The sequence below is a fragment of the Nematolebias whitei genome, chromosome 8, assembly GCF_014905685.2.
Source record: "Nematolebias whitei isolate Nwh7 chromosome 8, NemWhi1, whole genome shotgun sequence".
NCBI classification, from domain to species: Eukaryota; Metazoa; Chordata; class Actinopteri; order Cyprinodontiformes; family Rivulidae; genus Nematolebias; species Nematolebias whitei.
The window spans coordinates 45,414,027-45,430,715 of NC_056505.1; the positions used below are offsets into that span (position 1 = coordinate 45,414,027).

Sequence of the window (16,689 nt, forward strand, 5' to 3'; positions counted from 1 at the left end):
TACCAGCACACAAGGGGGTGGAAGGAAATGGCTTTGAAGGGTGAAATAACAATTAATGTTGGGGAAAGGAGAGGGTAAATCAATGATTGAAGGAAAAGAAATAGAAAAGTGGCAGAAAAATGGAATGAGGACAAGAAAGGAAGAAGATTATACAAAAATCAGTTATGATAAATAATTATAGAGAAAGAAGTAATAGAGAAGATGTGATCTAATAATGAGACTGAAGGTAGGCCATACTACACTAAATGATACAATGTATATATGATGGGGAAGAGGACTAACAGCAGCTGAGAGGAATGTGGGAAAACAAAGTGTGGAACATGTGATGAAGTGTAATAAATATAAAGAAGGGAGAGATTGAAAGAAAAAGTCAAAGAGGCAGGGAGAGTATGGAGTTTAAAAGAATCTTAGGAACAGATGGGGACAAGGAGAAAATAAGAGAAGTTAGAAAAGTGTTGTTTATTTATTTACATAATATAAATAATAAAAACAGAATTTAGGGAAAGGAAGTTATAGGAACTCCAGTTTCCTCCCACAGCCCAAAAACATGCATGCTAGGCTGATTGGTAACTCTAAATTGTCCCTAGGTGAGAGTGAGAGAGTGAATGTTGTTTGTCTCTATGTATCCCTGTGATGGACTGGAGACCTGTCCAGGTGTCCCCCACCTCTTGCATAGTAACTGTTGGATATGGGCACCAGTGACCCCCCTCGACCCAAAAAGGGAAAAACGGGTAAAGATGGATGCATGCATGCATGCTATAGGTTACACACTCCTGCTCAGTAGGTGGTATGCACCTGAACGTTGCAATCCACCATTAAAGTGAAAGAAGAGGAGAAAAAGCACTGTTCTATTTCGTATAGGCTTCGCCCTTTAAGAGCTGTCGCTGGTGGGTTTCATCCCGTCATGCAAAGCATCGCATGAAAAGTTTAGTCCACGCCCACCTGTTGTGTGGGCCCCACCCGGTCCGTATAAATTACGTTAAGAGCGGGTAATCAGCTCCCATTTTTTCTTCAGCAAGCTAATAGCATTGTCAGAAGAACGAAGAAGGGAAGTTGTCCAGCTTGACCGGCACAACCTTTGTTAAGGCTGCCTGGGGTCCCGCCACGCCAACCTCCTGCCGTCCCGGTGAGTTCTCCTCCCCGAGGAGAAGCAGACGAGCAGCCTTGTTTCAAGGTAAGCGCCGAGGAATATTTCTCAGTGGCGGGTCGCTACACGCTGGACGATGCCATCGACCCTTTTTTCCTTTTATCGCCAACTCTCGGAGCGAATTGGGTGGTTCCTCTGGGACAGGCGACGTCAGCAGCAGCCCCCACTGCTCACTCCCTCCTGGAGAGCGTAGTGTCGGAACGAGGGGGGGCTGAGTGGAGGGGTTTTACCAAGCGGAAATTCCCTCGGTGCTGCCCCCCACTCCCCCGAGCCAAGCTTGGCGGAGGCTCTCGGAGCAAAGATGTCCAGGTTGGACCAGCGTCCTGCGCCTCTAGGGAGGCATGACCAGACGGTGACGTCGCTCTCCAACCGAGCTCACCAATGTGCGTTCCAGGCGGCCGCAGGGAACAGAGGCCGGAGGGACAGACCTGCCTGAGGAGACAAGAGCTCCCTCTGTAGGGCGTCTGACGGCACCCTCAACCCGTGTGCCTCGTCTGCTGTCCCCCCTCCCTGTCGGAGAAGCGGACGCACTGTTCGGAGCCAATTTTCAAGGACATGCTCGAGAAATTGAAAAAGCCGGAGGAGGTGTCAGAGACTGTGCGCCATCTGATCAAGCTGCACACCTCATCCCGTCCCCCGGCCCGCTGGAAGGATCGACGTGGCGAAAGGCAACAACAGAGACGTTCCACAGCTGCAGTAGCGTCCTCCCGCTCTCCTCCACTGCCAGCCCCTCCCGTCAGAGAACAGCCCTTCTCATCCTGGCAACCAGCGGTTCAGCATTTCCCCAGAGATCGCCAACAGGCGGCACCCTGGGACAACAAACCGCAGGGCTCACGGGGGAGAAGATTCAAGAAATGACTCCTTGCGGGGGATGTGTGTGTGTAAATGATGACATGAGTTTTGAAATAAAACACGAACATCATTCAAAAGATTAAAGTGTCTGATTCAGCCTGTCTGTCAGTTCGAATGATCTCACAGCGGCTTCTCCTCACACATCCTCCACACAAAACGAGCCGGTGTCCTCAAAACAGTTTTTTTTTTTTCAAAATCACAGCAGCTCAAGCAACACAGAACGCGCGCGTGACACAGCAGCCAAAAGTGAATGTTTTCAGCAGACCGAGTCCATTGGGAAACCTCACTCTCAGCCTGAGCTGCGCGCTGCTTCCTCTCACCGCAGTGGTGTCAAACGCGCGCTCCCTCGGCGCTGGCAGTTTTCACCCAAACGGCGCCGCGTTGATGAGGGCGCGCACACCTCTCCTCAGCACACGCCGGCTCACATCATCATGAATGTGAGCCCGCAGCCTTAGCGCAGCACAGAAGCACTGCGCACCCGCGGCAGCCCTAAACCTACACGGTTCCGCATGCTCGGGGCGCGCGCACCTTCCCTCAGCGCACGCCAGCTCACATCGACACGGATGTGAGCCCACAGCCTGAGTGCGGCACACATGACGGCGGTGATTGGCGTCCGTAAATAACGTGATGCAGCATAAATGCGTGCCCGCTTCCCAAACGTTACACGGAGTGGCGGCGAGCATGCGCTCTAGACAGATGGATGAACCGTTTTTATCAGCGGGGGATTCACGTTGCAATTACAGCTCAAACCCCTGTTTGGAGAAGTTTTAGAGACGGTTCTGTCATCCCCAGACCAAATCTCATCCCTACACACAGAAGTTCAGGAAACTTCTGGTAAAAGATGTAATTTCCATGGTTCCCGACGGAGAGGAAAACACAGGGTTTTACTCATGTTACTTCCTGGTCCCAAAACGGAGCAGAGGGATATGAACCATTTTGGACTTGTCAGTTTTTCAACACGGTTTCACATGTTGACAACCAGACAGCTGTTAAACAACAATCAGTGAAACGATTGATTTATCTCCATCGATCTGAAATTCACCTACTTCCACATCCCGATCATCCCAAAGCACAGAAAGTTCCTGCGCTTCTCCTTTCAAGGGATTCAGTATCAGTACAACAGGCTGCCGCTCGGTTATTCCCTCGCGCCTCATACGTTCTCAAAGTGTGTGGAGACGGCTTTGCAACCATTACACAGAGCAGGGATGAGAATTTTGTTTTACCTAGATGATTTGTTGCTGCTGACTTGTTCCAGACAGGAAGCAGCGGCGCAGACCCAGGTGCTGACGTCACACCTGTTAAATCTGCGCTTCGCCATAATTTGGGAGAAAAGCTCGATTCTCCTGGCCCAGACGATCGTTTATCTGGGAGTGGAGCTAAACTCCATCACCATGAGGGCTCGTTTATCACAGATGAGAATCGAAACTCTAAAAGACCAGCTCTGCCCCGTAAGGCCTGGCAGAGTGGTAACAACCATTTCCGTCACAAAGCTGTTAGGAATGATGTTGTCAGCTCACACAGTGGATCCGCTGGGCTTACTCCACATGCGATGCCTCCAGAGATGTTTTGCTTGTCTGCGTGTGGATCCGGTAAAGCAGGAGACGGATGATTGCTGTACCTCCCTCCGTGAGAACAGACCTCCGACACTGGGGAAACCCTCTTGTTATGTCGGAGGGAGTCCCTGTCAGCAGACCTACGTCACATGTGTCAGTCTTCACAGACAGGTCCCTGTCAGGTTTGGGGAGAACATGCCTATCCCGAGCTATAGGGGCGCTGTGGCCACCTCACACAACAGCTCATATAAATGTTCTGGAAAGTCGCACGGTTTTGAATGTGATTCAACACTTTGCCTCTGTGCTGCAGAATCAACATGTGTTGATTCACACAGACAGCAAGGTTACTGCTGCATACATAAACCGGCAGGGTGGTGTGCGCTCAGCCCAAATGTTATACATTGTGAGACAGTTGCTGTATTGGGCACACCAAAATCTGTTCTCCATCAGAACAGTGTACATCCCCGGTGTTCTGAACAAAGGGGCAGATGTGATGTCCAGGGGCGGTCTGCGTCACGGGGTCTGGACCCTCCACCCCAACCTGATGGCTCAGACATGGCAGAAATTTGGCAAAGCGGCTGTGGACCTGTTTGGAACACAAGAGAACGCTCAGTGTCACATGGTTCTCACTGAGCCCGCGGGACGAACCACGGCTAGGGATGGACACATTTGCTCACAGCCCGTGGCCCAAAATGCTTCTTTACGCGTTCCCCCCACTCCCTCTGATATTACGGTTTCTGAACCGAGTTCAGGAGGAGGGATGGACAGCTCTCCTGGTGGCTCCCGAGCGCATGAACGCACCATGGTTCCCAATTCTACGACGCCTGTTATCGGTGCGCCCGTGGAAACTGCCGTGGAGGGAGGACGTTCTCCTCCAGGCGGGAGGAGCGATCAGGAATTACCCAGAAATAGGCCAGCACCTTTGGGTCTGGCCGCTGAGCGGACCCCCTTAGAGAGGATGGGTCTCTCTCAAGATGTAGTGCGCACAATCCAGGATTCACGTGCTGCATCCACCACAGCGCTGTACACATCAAAGTTGACAGCTTTTCAGCGCTGGTGTACAGAGAAGGGTGTAGAGGCCACTTCATGTCCACTAGGTGGCGTGCTGTCCTTTCTGTAGCAGCTGATGGACAGAAATCTGGTGTTCAGCATGACTAAAACGTACGCTGCAGCTATCTCTTCCTGTCACAAAGGTTTCGGGGACAGAACAGCTTTTAATCATCCGCTGATGAAGCGTTTTTTAAAAGGTGTACAGAGACGCAGGCCTGTTTCACGCCCACTTGCTCCACAGTGGGATTTAACGCTGGTTCTGCGAGCCCTGATCAAAGCTCCATTTGAGCCACTGAATCAAGTTCCAATTAAATTCTTATCTCTGAAAACAGCCCTGCTGCTGGCTTTAACATCCACTAAGAGGGTGAGTGATTTATCTGCCCTCTCTGTCGCCCCGTCATGTCTCAGAATTCAGGCTGACGGCAGCTCAGCTGATCTGAGGCCTAACCCAGCGTTTATGCCTAAAAACATCACGAGCTCTTTTAAATCAAGAGCGATATCGTTGGAGGGGTTTTTCCCTCCCCCACACAAATCAGAAGAAGAAGCATCTTTCCATCTTCTCTGTCCTGTGCGTGCATTGACGTGCTACATACCACGCACAGCCGCAATGCGTCAAGACTCAACTTTTGTTTGTGCATTATAGAGACTCATCTGCAGGTCTCCCGTTATCCACCCAGCGCCTGTCACACTGGCTGTGTGAGGCCATTTCTGAAGCCTACAGAGCATCAGATTTAGAGCCTCCTGATAACCTCAGAGCGCACTCCACCAGGGGTATCACATTTTCAACTGCTTTGCATAATGGTATGACAATGCAGGATATTTGCACTGCAGCCGCGTGGTCAACACCCTGTTCATTTATTTGCTTTTATTTACGTGATGTGTCGACTCGTTCCATGACGCATTCTGTCCTTAGTGCTTTTACAGAATGAATATTGTTGTTTCATGGAATCTCGTTTAAACTCTTATCTGACTGCATGCATTTACAGTGTGAGATGTTGTTATCAGTCACAAGTTGTGACTATTGTTCTTGTTCTATTGTTACTAATCAGTTCATGACTATTGTTACCAATCAGTTAATTTGATTAATAATCAGTTCACTTGTTATTATTAATCCGTTCATATTGATCAACCGTGGATCTGCTTGGTTCACGGCCTTTTTCAGCCTCTTCCTTTTCCCCGTTGAAAACTTTTCCGGGGCGTTCATGCACTCAGAACACATAACTACTCAGCATTCGTCTGTGCATACGCGTAATTACACAACGCGTATTTACGCACATGGAGAGCTGAGTGACAAGACATTTTTTGGGCAAGCTGGCGCTTCATATGGTGTTCGAATGGAGTGAGGCGAGGACTACATCTGCTTCACCCTTAACCCACCAGCGACAGCTCTTAAAGGGCGAAGCCTATACGAAATAGAACGTTGGTTACGTACTGTAACCCCAGATTCTGAGTATAGGCGTAGCCCTTTAAGCGTTGGACCTCACTGGCTCCTAAATGGCTGAAGAAAAAGCTATTTGGGAGCCAATTACCCGCTCTTAACGTAATTTATACGGACCGGGTGGGGCCCACACAACAGGTGGGCATGGAGTAAACTTTTCAGTGCGATGCTTTGCTTGATGGGATAAAACCCACCAGCGACAGCTCTTAAAGGGCTACGCCTATACTCACAGAATCTGGGGTTACAGTACGTAACCAACGTCTTTCATCCGTTCACACAGTTTAGTATTTCCTTACAGCATCTACATAATGGAGGGGTTTGAGTTCCACCCCAAACACCAACACTGTTCAAAAAGCAAGTATCTCATGCAGATGTTGCCAGGTGTGTTAAATATCAGAGCATGTGTTTTGAATTACTCTGTTACTACCCTATCAAATTTTAGTTCAGTATCTCCTGAGTTAGAGCCATTTGGTGTTTTCTAATCCTGAATAGTTCAGACAGCATCTGATCATGGCTGCCTGCCTCTTAAAGGTTCATCAGTTCTACTGCACGTTCCTCCAGTATTTACTGATTGTCTGAATATTATGAAGCGTTCACTCTGTTGTGATCCATCTTTCTTTTGTAGATTTTTTTGTAAGAATTCTCGTCCTGCAGTTTTCAGCTATTTCAACAAATCATAAATTAAAATGTTCATCTCTTTCAGGACAATCCTGCTGTGACTTAGTATTGGTGCAACTGAAGCTTTTTGAAATATTTAGCCTTTTCTGCCATTTTTGTCTCATAGAAAATGAATTGAGCTCATTTTACATCCTTCAAATCTTTAGATCTGTTTACAACATTTTACTGCTCGTTTCACATTTTGTTCTGCTTCAGCTTCTTTCAGCTTCCTTCTGCAAATTTAATTTTTTTTAGCTAGTTTCAGCTAATTTCAGCTGTTTTTTTCAGCAGTTTATGTTTACCTTTTTGTGCTTATTCTTCTTTCTGCTAAGTTCAGCTTGTTATGTTCCTTTCAACATATTTCTGCAAATTTCAGCTTTTTCTACTATTTAGCTGTTTTATGCAAATTTAAACATTTTCAGCTAATTACACGTTTTTTGCACTAATTTCAACTTTTTTCAGCCAAATTCATCAACATGTGCTCTCCTTGTCACTTCAGCTTCCTTATGCCTTTTTACTTACTTTTCAGCTTTTATTTGTTAATTTCTGGGGGGCGGTCAGTTAATATTTGCTTTTTTATTGGATAAACGTGTTCTTTCTGCTTCTGCTAATTGAAGCTTGTTCTACCTTTTTAGCATTTTTGCTAATTTCAGTTGTTTTCAGAGAAGTTGTTTTTCCTGTCGTAATTTCTGCTACTTTCAGACTAACTAATTTCTTTCTACTACCAGTATTTTCAGCTTGTTATGCCCCTTTCAGCTCTTTTCTGCGAATTTTGTGTATTTCAGCTACTATTTAGCGGTTTTATGCTATATTTTAGCTTTTTCAGCTAATTCCACATGGTTTGAGCTAATTTCTGCTCTTTCCACTTCTTTTTTGAAACGTAAGCTTCTTTCTGCCTTTTCAGCTACTTTTCAGCTATTTTTGTTGCTAATTTCAGCATTTTTTTTAACTACTGGTAATTTCCTAATTGTTGTACTAATTTCTGCTAAGTTAAACCTAATTGGGCAAACAACATAGTCAGTGCTCAATAATCCAGGTATACAATCCGAACATTTTTCAGTCATGTCATCTGGACAGTTTCTTGAAACATTTCACCTTCTATCCGGAAGGCTTCATCAGTCAAGGAAACACACAAAACAATACTGATTCTTCCCCCAACAGCTTACGCCAAAGTGGAACAAACCAGTTATTTTGGTGCTAAGATAGTCTCTTTGTCACACCCCCTCCTCCATTGCCAGCCCTCTTCCTTGTTGACAGTCATGTCAAACTGGTTGAAAACAACAATTCAGCAAATATTTGTTCTTGCTGCTTTCTTCTGCTAATTTAGGCTTGTTCTTCTATTTCAATTACATTTCAGCATGTTATCAACATGTTGCAATTCCAACACATGGGAACAACACGCTGGACCGTGTTTACACGAACGTAAAAGATGCATACAAAGCTGAACCCCGCCCCCACCTAGGACTGTCAGACCACATCTCAATCTTCCTGGCTCCGGCTTACATGCCCCCGCTGAGACGCTACAGACCGGTACAAAAGAAAGTTAAATGTTGGATCCAGGACAGTGACCCCATACTGAGAGATTGTTTGGATCAAACAGACTGGCAGGTTTTCAGAGAAGCTGCTGAAAATGGAGGATCGCTTGATCTGGACCAATACACATCCTCCGTTCTGGGTTACATTAGTACATGTACTGACACCGTCTCCACCATCAGATATGCTAAAAGCTACCCGAACAGAAAACCTTGGCTGAATGCAGAGGTGCGTACCCTGCTGGCAGCCAGGAACACTGCCTTCAGGTCTGGAAACTCAGAGGAGATGAGTAGGACAAGGAAAGAGCTGGTTGCTGGTGTTAAGGAGGCCAACATATGCACAGAGGATTGAGGGTCATTTCATCTCACAAGACCCTCGGAGCATGTGGAGGGGCATTAAGTGCATAACAGATTATAAAGGAAGGAGTGAACAATGCCCCAAAGACCCATCTCTGCCTGATGCCCTCAACAAGTTCTATGCACGCTTTGAAGACCCGAACAGACCACCCAGCACCAGACTCACTTCACCACTGGATGAAGAGCATCTCAGCGTGACCTCAGCCAAAGTAAGGAGTACTTTCAGGAGGACTAATCCGCACAAAGCAACCGGCCCAGACAACATCCCCGGAAAAGTGTTGAAAGAATGTGTCGATCAGCTCTGCGAGGCGCTGGCAGACATCTTCAACACCTCACTTACCATGGAGACAGTTCCCACTTGCCTGAAGACTGCCACCATCATCCCAGTCCCAAAAAGCTCTACAGTGACTGGTCTGAATGACTATAGGCCAGTGGCCCTCACCCCAATAGTCACTAAATGCTTTGAAAAACTGGTCATGACTCACATCAAAACCACCATCAACATCAACGAAGACCCTAATCAGTATGCAAACCGTGAGAACCGATCAACAGAGGATGCCATCTCCTCTGTGGTCCACACTGCGTTCAACCACCTGGAGCAGAAAAACTCTTGTGTCCATATGCTCTTTGTGGACTTCACATCCGCCTTCAACACCATGATCCCCAAAACCCTGATGGACAAACTATTCACACTAGGACTAAGCCCCTCCATTTGCAACTGGGTACTAGACTTCTTAACAAACAGACCACAGTTAGTGAGGATCCACAACTTCTCCTCCTCCACCATAACCCTCAGCACTGGCTCTCCTCAGGGATGTGTGTTGAGCCCCCTCCTGTTTACTCTGCTTAAGTATGATTATGCAGCTACCCATCCAGGCTGTCACATTGTAAAGTTTGCAGATGACACAGCGGTGGTGGGATGCATCACAAACAATGATGAGTCCAGCTACAGGCAAGAGATAGAACACCTGGAGAGCTGGTGCAAAGAGAATAACCTTCACATCAATGTGAAGAAGACAAAGGAGATGATTGTGGACTTCAGAAGGAACAAAAACACTTACATCCCCCTGAACATAAGAGGATCTGCAGTGGAAGTGGTCTCCAGCTACAAGTACTTGGGTGTACACATGAGTGACAACCTCAGTTGGGGCAACAACACCACCAGCCTGATCAAGAAAGCTCATCAGAGACTACTTCCACAGGCGGCTGAGACGAGCTGGTCTGGGAAGCTCAGTCCTCACCTCCTTCTACAGGTGTGCAGTGGAGAGCATCCTGTGCTCCAGCATCAACGTGTGGCATGGAGGCTGCACAGCTGCAGAAAGAAAAGCTTTGCAGAGAGTGGTGAACGCTGCACAGAAGACTGTTGGAGTCAGCCTCCCCACCATCACAGACATTTACACCTCTAGATGCAGGAAGAGGGCCACCTGCATCATGAAGGGCCCCACTCACCCAGCACACACACTTTTTGCCCCACTCCCCTCAGGAAGGAGGTTGAGGAGCATTAATTGTAGAACCACTAGACTGAGGAACAGCTTCTACCCTGAGGCTGTTAGACTCATGAATCTCTAACCAGAATAATCACTGTGAAAAATCGCATTGTGTTGCTGCTGATCTGTTTCATGTTGCTGCTGATCTATTTCAATGTTGATATGTTCATGCGTGCACATCTACTCACACAGACTCATGTTCATGTTTGTGCTGATGTTCGACGTAATGTTTTTATGTTATGAGTGCTCAGTGTATATTTAGTTGATGTTTTTCTTAGTTCATATCTTAGATGTTATTACCGTTTTTCTTTTACATTTTATTGTTGGATGTAACTGGGACCCTGTGAACATAATTTCGCTCCACCACATGTACCACATGAGGTGCGAATGACAATAAAGAATCTCTGACTCTGACTTATTTTAGCTAATTTCAGCTGTTTTTCACCAAGTTCTTAAGGAATAAGCATTCACACTGCATTTTTTTTTTTATAAAATGCAAATTTTCTAGTTTCCTTTAAGTTTGTTCAGTGGTTTATGAGAGTTCTTTGCTAACATGTCAGGCGAACTAAGGGTGTGTTCACACTAGCCCTGTTTAGTCCGCTTTAATCGAACTTTAGCTCGTTTTCCTAGAAAGTCCGGCTCGTTTAGGGAGGTGTGAACACGCCATCGAACTCTGCCACGGAACAAAAAGGCGAACTCTGGCCCGGGCTAAAACCTAGGTCTCGGTCCGATAGAAGCGAACTCCAGCGCGGTTCGAGTACAGTGTGAATGTAAACAGACCGGACACACTCCGCAGGGTAAACAAACACGCATTTCTCTGACCTTATATGGAGCCGTCAGCTGCCTTGTGTGGAAAAACAATATTCTCCATGGTCTTTGGTCTCATCTTCTGCTCATGCTAAGTCCATTTTTGAAAAATGACAAAATATAACTCCTAAAACTGCTAAAACTTGATGCCACTTTGTTTTTATTTTTATTTACAGAAGAAGAAGAAGACGTGTCTTTAGAGGTTTTTGTGTCGTTTCTTTCAGTAGTTCTTGGTGCAGTGCCCCCACAGGCGAGCGTGGGAATAGGTTGGTTCAACAGGTTGACTCGACTGCACAGTGCAGTGTGAATGCAAACTCACCAGCTCAAATGTGAACAAAAGGTCATGAATATTGGTCCCGAACCGAGTCTACCGGACTATCTGGTGTGAAAACGACCTAAGGGTGCATTCACACCAGCCCTGTTTAGTCCGCTTTAATCGAACTCTAGCTTGTTTTCCTAGAAAGTCCGGCTCGTTTAGGGAGGTGTGAACACGCCATCGAACTCTGTCACGGAACAAAAAGGCGAACTCTGGCCCGGGCTAAAACCTAGGTCTCGGTCCGGTAGAAGCGAACTCCAGCGCGGTTCGAGTACAGTGTGAATGTAAACAGACTGGGCCCCGCTCCGCAGGGTCAACAAACACGCATTTCTCTGACCTTATATGGAGCCGTCAGCTGCCTTGTGTGGAAAAACAATATTCTCCACGGTCTTCTGTCTCATCTTCTGCTCATGATAAGTCAACTTTTGAAAAATGACAAAATATAACTCCTAAAACTGCTAAAACTTGATGCCACTTCGTTTTTATTTTTATTTACAGAAGAAGAAGAAGACGTGTCTTCAGAGGTTTTTGTGTCGTTTCTTTCAGTAGTTCTTGGTGCAGCGCCCCCACAGGCGAGCGGGGGAATAGGTTGGTTCAACAGGTTGCACCAGCTCAAATGTAAACAAAAGCTCATGAATATTGGTCCCGAACCGAGTCTACCGGACTATCTGGTGTGAAAACAACCTAAAACACACTCAGACAAAAATCTTATTTCTGTTTCACCTTCAGAGTATGTTCATTCTGAAAGTCGCTCTTCATCATGTTTGCTTTAAGTCATTCTGACTGGCTGGTTCTGATCCAACACACGGTGGACTCTTACTCTATCTCATGATTTGTGTTTGTGTGTGTTGTGTGTGTGTGTGCAGGCAGTGGTCAACAGTCTGTAACTGGAGTGGAGAGTGCAGATGATGCCAACAGCTACTGGCAGATTCGAGGAAGACCCGACCGAATGTGTCAGCGTGGCTCCGCCGTCAGGTGTGGTCAGGGTGTTCGCATCACGCACATGAAGACGGGCCGGAACCTCCACACTCACCACTTCAGCTCTCCTCTGTCTCATAACCAGGTCAGAGTCCGACAGTCACTACTCAAATGTAATGAAATGTTAGTACAATCTAAAGACAACCATTTCTAAATCTCATCACTCACAATTTATTGTCAGAGGAAAAAAATAATAAAATGTTTAATCTAGTAAAATGTAATATTAAATAAAAATCATGGAAATGGCTGAATTTGATGGCAGCAACACATCTCTTTAAAATGGTTCAGTAGCCATGTTTCCTGCTGTGCAGCATCCCCTCTTCTTTTAACAACCACCTGTAAATGTTTGTTTCATGATTCAATTGTTATGGCCTCAGGCCTGTAATGCCTTTCTTCTTTTGTAGTTTTGTAGTTTTGTTTTCTGTACTGCTTGGTTGCTGCTGGATGTTTGAGCATGAACTTTGTTGCCTTGAACCACTTTGGATGTGGCTGCCTGCCTGGGAGGAGTCGACAGGGACAGGACAGCTCCCAGAAACCATCTTAGTTCCAGCAAACTGGTTGGCCCACTTAAGGAGTTTACTGCTTGGTGGGGAAACAGTTTACTGAAACTCCTCAGACTGATGAATTTCAATGTTGATGTGTTCATGTGTGCTCATCTGCTCACACAGACTCATGTTCATGTTTGTGCTGATGTTCGACGTAATGTTTTTATGTTATGAGTGCTCAGTGTATATTTAGTTGATGTTTTTCATAGTTCATATCTTAGATGTCATTACTGTTTTTCTTTTACATTTAATTGTTGGATGTAACTGGGACCCTGTGTACATAATTTCGCTCCACCACATGTACCACATGAGGTGCGAATGACAATAAAGAAACTCTGACTCTGACTCTGATCTCTGAAGCAGTAGAAACCGTCAGAAAACGTCTTCTACAAAACAATGACTTAATCAACAGGACCAACTTCACCCCTGACCAGATTTGCACCCTGTTGGATCTCTGCCTCTCTACCACTTATTTTAAGTTCAATGACAGTTTCTACAGACAGAAGCACGACTGTGACATGGGATCTCCAGTGTCACCCATTGTTGCCAATCTCTACATAGAAGAAGTGGAACAGAGAGCCCTAAACTCCTATGAGGGAACAACGCCAAGCTATTTGTTCCGATATGTCAAGTCAAGTCAGATTTATTTATAGGGCACATTTAAAACAGAAACTGTTACCAAAGTGCTTAACAAAAGTATCACAACTTCAAATAAAAAGTAGCAAGATATATTTACAGCACATGGAATAAAAATATAAAACCAAAAACAATTAGAAACAATGAAATATTAAATCAGTTCACATTGTGTCAAAAGTCAAGGAAATAATAACAAAAAGCATAAACTCAGTCAGAAACAATGAAATACTAAATCAGATCTGATGACCTTGTGTTAAATAGGAATAATAACAAAAAGCATAAACAGAATCAGCATTAATGAAAAACTAGATCTAAATCCGATCACCTGTGTTAAATGTCAGTGAGTATAGGTGTGTTTTTAGGAGAGTTTTAAAAGCAGAGACTGAGGTGGCCTGTCGAATGTTGATGGGCAGATTGTTCCAAAGTTTAGGGCCCACGACTGAAAATGCTCGATCTCCTCTGAGCTTCATCCTGGTTTTAGGTACGGCCAAAAGCAGCTGGTAAGACACACACACACATATGTAACATATGTGTGTGTGTGTCTTATCTCACTCAGCCTTATAACCTGAATCTCTCACTCTCTGCTCTTTGAATTGAGAAAGCTCCTCGGATGAGGAGCGCAACGTCTTCTGTTATAAATAAAGTCCAGTTGTTTTTGTATTGAACGCTTTTTGAATTCATCACGTCCTGGATGACTGAGAATCTTCACCAGCATACACCATCCCAGTACATTTCAAACCCAGCAGGACTCTCAGACAGAGACTGGTCCACCCTAAGGACAAAACACCCATACACAAACAGAGTGGTGTAGTGTGTCCAGTGCAGCGAGGACTGTCCAGAACTCTACATTGGAGAAACTAAACAGCCTCTTCACAGACACATGGCTCAACACAGGAGAGCCAGCTCTTCAGGACAAGATTCAGCTGTTCACCTCCACCTCACAGATAAGGGACACTCTTTTGAGGATCAAAATGTGCACATTTTGGACCGAGAACACAGATGGTTTGAGAGGGGGGTGAAGGAAGCAAATTATGGAAAAAGAGAAAAACCATCTCTTAACAGAGGAGGAGGCCTCAGATTTCCACTTTCAAAAACATATAATGCAACTTTAAGGGGCTGTTTACACGGCGTATATTTTGAGTGAATCCGCTCCTTTCTCTCTGCGGTTCTGCTGATCATTTACACGATACCACTGCCCCCCCTCTTTGAATCCAGAGGTTACTGAACCCACCTTCCAGACTTGAGGTTTTTCACTGACCCCCCGCTGATAATATAAACATCTCCCGCTGAGGCTTTGTGTTAAACCACATGCACACGCGGACAGACGGCTTATTTCTATCAACATGGCAGTGCTTTCTGAACTACGACTGATGGAATATATTTTTAATCTCGTAGTTAATCTACGTCAGAATCCAGGTGCTGTGACCGACATCTGTGTTGGAAGAAGAGTTGGATCCAGTTCTAATGTCTCTGTTTATAGAACGAGGCACTCGCACACATCGTGCTGCACTATATCATACTTAAATGTGCTAAATAATAAGTTTAATAATAATAAACTGTATTTATCTTAAGTTTGAGAGATATAATGAAGCTCTGAGCTAAATGAAGCTATCTGGACATTATGTAATTCAATTTATGTGATTAAAATGATGTGAAACATATTGCATGTTATTAAAGTTGAAAATGAAGACATCAGGTTTAATTTTTATTTATGTATTCAACACCACAAACTGTATGTCACATAAACACTGATAATTAAACTGAACACACTATTAAAAACAAGTTAACTGTAAACTACGTTAATGAACTGGACTCTTTGTTTTCATCCGGTATGGAAGTCCCACGTTGTTCATCTGGCTCATTCAGGAAGTCACTCCTTTGATTAATGCAGCTTAAAACATTCAATGTATTGAATAAAAGAAATGAGGGGAATTTTAAATAAATAGTTAATCCAGCATCTCTCTCTTCGACGTCCTCCTGCACTGCACCTGGGCCGAGCCTCGTTCAGAACCGGTCCGCCTGGTGGAAGACAGCTTCTTCTTCTTTCAGGAAAAATAAAAACTCAGTTGGTTGTGTTGTGGTAGTCACGTCGTGTTCAAGACAGCTGAGACCTCGCCCTCGGTATAAAAGATTTATTTGACAAACAGGAGTTACAGATATTCAGAGACAAACATGAACATTTGTAAAATATATGCATATATTGGAGCATTAAAAGAACGAACCCTCTCGGTCTGTGCTCTCCCGGAAATGCTCGCTGGGCGTGTGTTATTTCTGGCTTTTATCAAAGTTTGAGAAGGCTAGCTTTCTGATTGGTTCTGGGGTTGCTATGGTTACGGGTCTAGCCCGCCCCATCAAGGACGTTAATGTCTACATTCCACAGATAAGAAGTTTTATGGCTCACTGAAATCGGTTCTTTGTTTAAAGTTAACTTGCTATTATACCTTAGGGATACAAAATGATTCGTGTCAAAATTGTTTATAGGAATAATTAATAACTATTAATTATTACCTACCTCATGTTTATGTGTTAATCAGTAAGTCTGTTGAAGGCCCCCAGAACCTGGTGATTCTCTGCTTTAAGGCAGATACATAATAGGACGCTTTGTTTCCTTGTCTGCGTTTAGACTGTTAACACTCTGTTGTGGAGCATCTAATCATGGATTATTATTAAGAGCGAACCTGAGGGATTTACTTAGTCAAACTGTATTAAGTCTAAATTAAAGAATTGTGTTCTAGCTTTTATTTATGTTAATCAGTGTGTGTGTGTGAGCGGCCATGCCACCATGTGCTCAGAGAACAAAGAAGGACTCTTCCCTCCTGAGTTAGTCAGTATCTTACCTGTCTCCTGGCTTGTTTGATAGCTTGTAATATATCAAATGTGAACTTGTAAAATTATCTTTAGCTAATATGAGATTATATGTAAAGGTAAAATAGTTAGAATTAGTAAACATTTTCTATAAATATAGTTCAACCCTTGAAGAAAGACACGCACACACTTTGTATAACATGACATTTGAATGCTTGATAAGAAATATAAAAAGGTATAAAAATATGAAATCCAACAGTTGTTGTGTGATCGAAGTAAACACAAACTAACATTATTAAGAACATTTGATTTACCTGCTGTAAATCAGCTACTGATTGTCACGGAGTAAAGTCCGACATCATCGACTCGGTTCTGATCCACTCAGCGACCGGTGTGGAGCTGTTCGATGAAGCGGTCCCACTTGGCGTCAAATCTGTCGACTCTTATCCACAATCCATCTTTAACTTGTTGTTAAGTTATTGTTAGCTGAGCTTTTAGCCCAGAGGAAAGGAGTGTGCCGAGGCAGCAC

General features: G+C 44.8%; 1 protein-coding gene across 1 annotated transcript in view; it reads left to right on the forward strand.

Moving 5' to 3' along the window:
• The window catches only part of sdf2l1 (stromal cell-derived factor 2-like 1), a 35,997-nt gene that overhangs the window by 1,923 nt on the left and 17,385 nt on the right, over positions 1-16,689 (forward strand). Inside the window, exon 2 of the mRNA XM_037680635.1 lies at positions 12,063-12,259. Coding sequence (XP_037536563.1) covers positions 12,063-12,259 — 197 coding nt within the window. The remainder of the gene's footprint in view (positions 1-12,062; positions 12,260-16,689) is intronic.